Source organism: Aplysia californica, unplaced genomic scaffold (assembly GCF_000002075.1).
Source record: "Aplysia californica isolate F4 #8 unplaced genomic scaffold, AplCal3.0 scaffold00353, whole genome shotgun sequence".
NCBI lineage: Eukaryota > Metazoa > Mollusca > Gastropoda > Aplysiida > Aplysiidae > Aplysia > Aplysia californica.
Window position 1 is genome coordinate 733,102 of NW_004797623.1, and position 3,043 is coordinate 736,144.

The following is a 3,043-nucleotide window of genomic DNA, read 5'->3' on the forward strand; positions in this document are numbered from 1 at the left end:
GGGGGGATTAAATTGGCAATCACAGCCTCATCATAAATCAACAAGCTACAATATTATATATAGATTCTAAAATTAATGTTGTGGGCAACACTAAAAAAACAACAACAACACATGCACACGGTTTTTTGAGTTTGAATTTGACTTGCTTGAGGGGAAGACCAGCCAAAAGAGTGCTCAGACTCAGGCATTTCAGATTTCAGACAGGGGACCAGGCCAGGGGACAGACTTGTAAAAGGATGGACGCTTGTCTTTAAACATGCCCAGCATCGAATTGTGATTGCACAATGATAATCTGGTGAAAAACTCTGAATTATGATGTCACAAATTAATAAGAGTCTAGATCTACACTGCATTAGTATTAGGCCTAGGCCAACACTGTCTGACCGAAATGAGTGACCGCGACAATTATAGCAGAGAGTTAGAGTGAGTCAGTGAGCGATGCAGATCGCTTTCTTTCTCTCCAGTATAGATACAGAGCTATCAGTACACAAAATCAAGGTAACTACGATCATCTTTAACATGACCTCAAAATGCAAATAATGGGTTTAATTCAAAATGCTAGTCTACACACCAATAAGCTGTCCAACTTGTGTGGAAAGTGGGTTTCCGTGGCCAAACAGGGCAGCCATCTTGTTAGTTTACTTCTGAACAATATAGGTCAGGTCATATTACGTCAATTCTACTTCCGTCTGTGAAAAGGCCTACTTGGCTATATATACGTAACAGTATAAAAATGTCCCTTGAATCATAAAAAGCCGGACAACGGCTGTGCGTTCCCGGCATAATACAATGTCATGTCGTCCCATTGAGTTATTTCCTTTTAAAAAAAAGAAAAGACACCCCTATAGTGTACATTGTACATCTATGTGTCGTCTTGATATGGACCTCAGAATAGGACCTTAGTCTTAATTCTATTTATAACGTCCTTGAGGCTTACATTGGTACTACATCATGTACACATATTATGTAAATTGATAAGGCTATACTATCCTGAAGTTTGAGGTTCATAATGCTGGCTCAGAATTGTTCTTGCTTTGCTTGAAATGATTCATTTATGAAGAGACCCACCTTCGAAATGGCATTTATTGTTGAAGCTGATTAAGCCTTGTTTTGATTTGTTTTCAAAAGGTGAAGCTTAACTTTAGAATCTTCCAAGCAAAAAAAAAAGAATAATAAAAGAAAACCTTAAGTCATGTGATTCAGATTATATTTAGAAGGAGAGCTTTGACATTCGAGGTAACACCGGGCTGTCTAGTATACCGTGTACAGCACAGATTAAAAAAATATTGCAAAGATTTTCTGGACCTAGTCCTAGATTTTAGATCTACCTGAGATGTTTGCGTCACAGCTCCCGTAGTTTGATAGTTTGCTGCTTTCTTGTGCATGTGTGTTTGTGTGTGTGGGTGGGTGGGGGTGCGTGTATGGTGTGTATGTGTGTGTGTGTGTGTGTGTGTGTGTGTGTGTGTGTGTGCGCGCGCGCGCGTGCGCGTGTGAGCTTGAACGTATATGACTTGCCTGTTGTGTGGATCCAAGCATCGGCTTCTACAGAAATATGTATGAATGTGAAAAAGATTTTAAGAATATCAGAATGGAAATATTATACAAATAACATTCCCATAGAATCAGAATCTGGCCAGTAAAAGATTGTGAGAGCTTGAAAGAAAAGGGGGGAACACGGCGACGGTGCACAGGAAAAGAAAGAACCCAAGGCAACAAACAAAAAAACAAAAATTAATGGTTTACTGATGCTAATGATTAAGACGCTTGAATTGGATGAGAACGGGAAAAGTCGCAGGGAAACAGCGAGGTGGAAAACAGGAAGCGCGCACAGGGAGGAAAGATGAGGGGGGCGGCGGGTTTGAGCTGAGTGTAGCTGAAGATACCATACCCTACGGTATACTATCTTTGATGTAGCCCCGTCTATAATCATAGAGACATGAGAACAAGTCCTGTTAATGATCAAGTCAGGAAAAGAGATGGCGATGGCGTTATCAATGGTGATCAGTCTTACTTGTTGACACCTGAGAGTGAGTTGCAAAGACAGTTTGTTTCCACGATGTTTGGAAATCCATGTGCACATAGGAATAAGATACAGGCCTTATCACGGCAGCAAATGCTGGTGGTAGTGTGAAGACCTCTTCAGTGTCTTGTCGACTTGATGAATTCCAGAACGGTCTCTGGGGTCCACACACGTCGCTCACTTCCTATTTTACAAGCATGGAGGCGACTACGTCTTCCTAGTTTTCTGATTTACACTAGTGTAGTAGTCTAACACAAGCCAGTTCGATTGCCCATGGTCAAATTATGTGTCAGTCTAGTTTAAAACGTGCACGAAAGTGGAGAAATAGTTTTTAACCAAATATTTCAGCAGAAAATTATGGGAAAGCTATGTTAGTGTAAATAGTAAAGACAACTATAACATATTATGTGGGGTTCCCCTTGCTTTTGAAACGGTAAATCCTTTAACTAAAAGAGTGTTGCGCACTGGAGAAGGACGTTTTATTGGTACATAATGTTTTAAGACGAATTGCCCTTGGGACCACAATGCATTTTCCTGAATTCAGTTTGACTTTTTTTTTTGGGGGGGGGGCGTTGGGGTGGCTCTTTCCAGCACGGCTTCCCTTTCCTATCGTGCGGATCCATGGACTTGAACTAGTATATTCCTAGATCTGGCACTGTTATGGCCGCTATTCTTTGCTCTTGATAAAAACTTCACTGAACTGGTGCGCACAATGGGTAACGAATGCACGCCGAACTTTTCCCTCATTGTCCGCCATTTGCTTCCCAAAAGAGTCTCCTGTCGGTGCAAGCCATCTTGCATAGGACTGGATATTGGTTCATGTTTAAGTAAAATGAGAAGCAGCTAACCTAAAATGTGGCAGGAAAATTAGTTTCAGAAAAATGCTCACCTTAATTCAAGTGTCCTGTGAGAGCGAGCAGTGAAAACAACACCGCTGATAAGAGCTGATGGGTTTTGTTGATTTTTTAATAATATTTTTCTCAAGAACAAATTTGCAAGGTGCAATTTTTAGCCTTTTTCCGC

At 40.8% G+C, this 3,043-nt stretch overlaps 1 protein-coding gene across 6 annotated transcripts in view; it reads right to left on the bottom strand.

Moving 5' to 3' along the window:
* The window catches only part of LOC101846012 (TOM1-like protein 2), a 40,249-nt gene extending 39,576 nt beyond the window's left edge, over positions 1–673 (bottom strand). For all 6 annotated transcript variants that reach the window (XM_013085187.2, XM_005102995.2, XM_005102996.2 and 3 more), the window contains exon 1: positions 572–673. In XM_013085187.2, coding sequence (XP_012940641.1) covers positions 572–629 — 58 coding nt within the window. In that variant the 5' untranslated portion in view covers positions 630–673. The remainder of the gene's footprint in view (positions 1–571) is intronic.
* Positions 674–3,043: the final 2,370 nt, after the last annotated feature.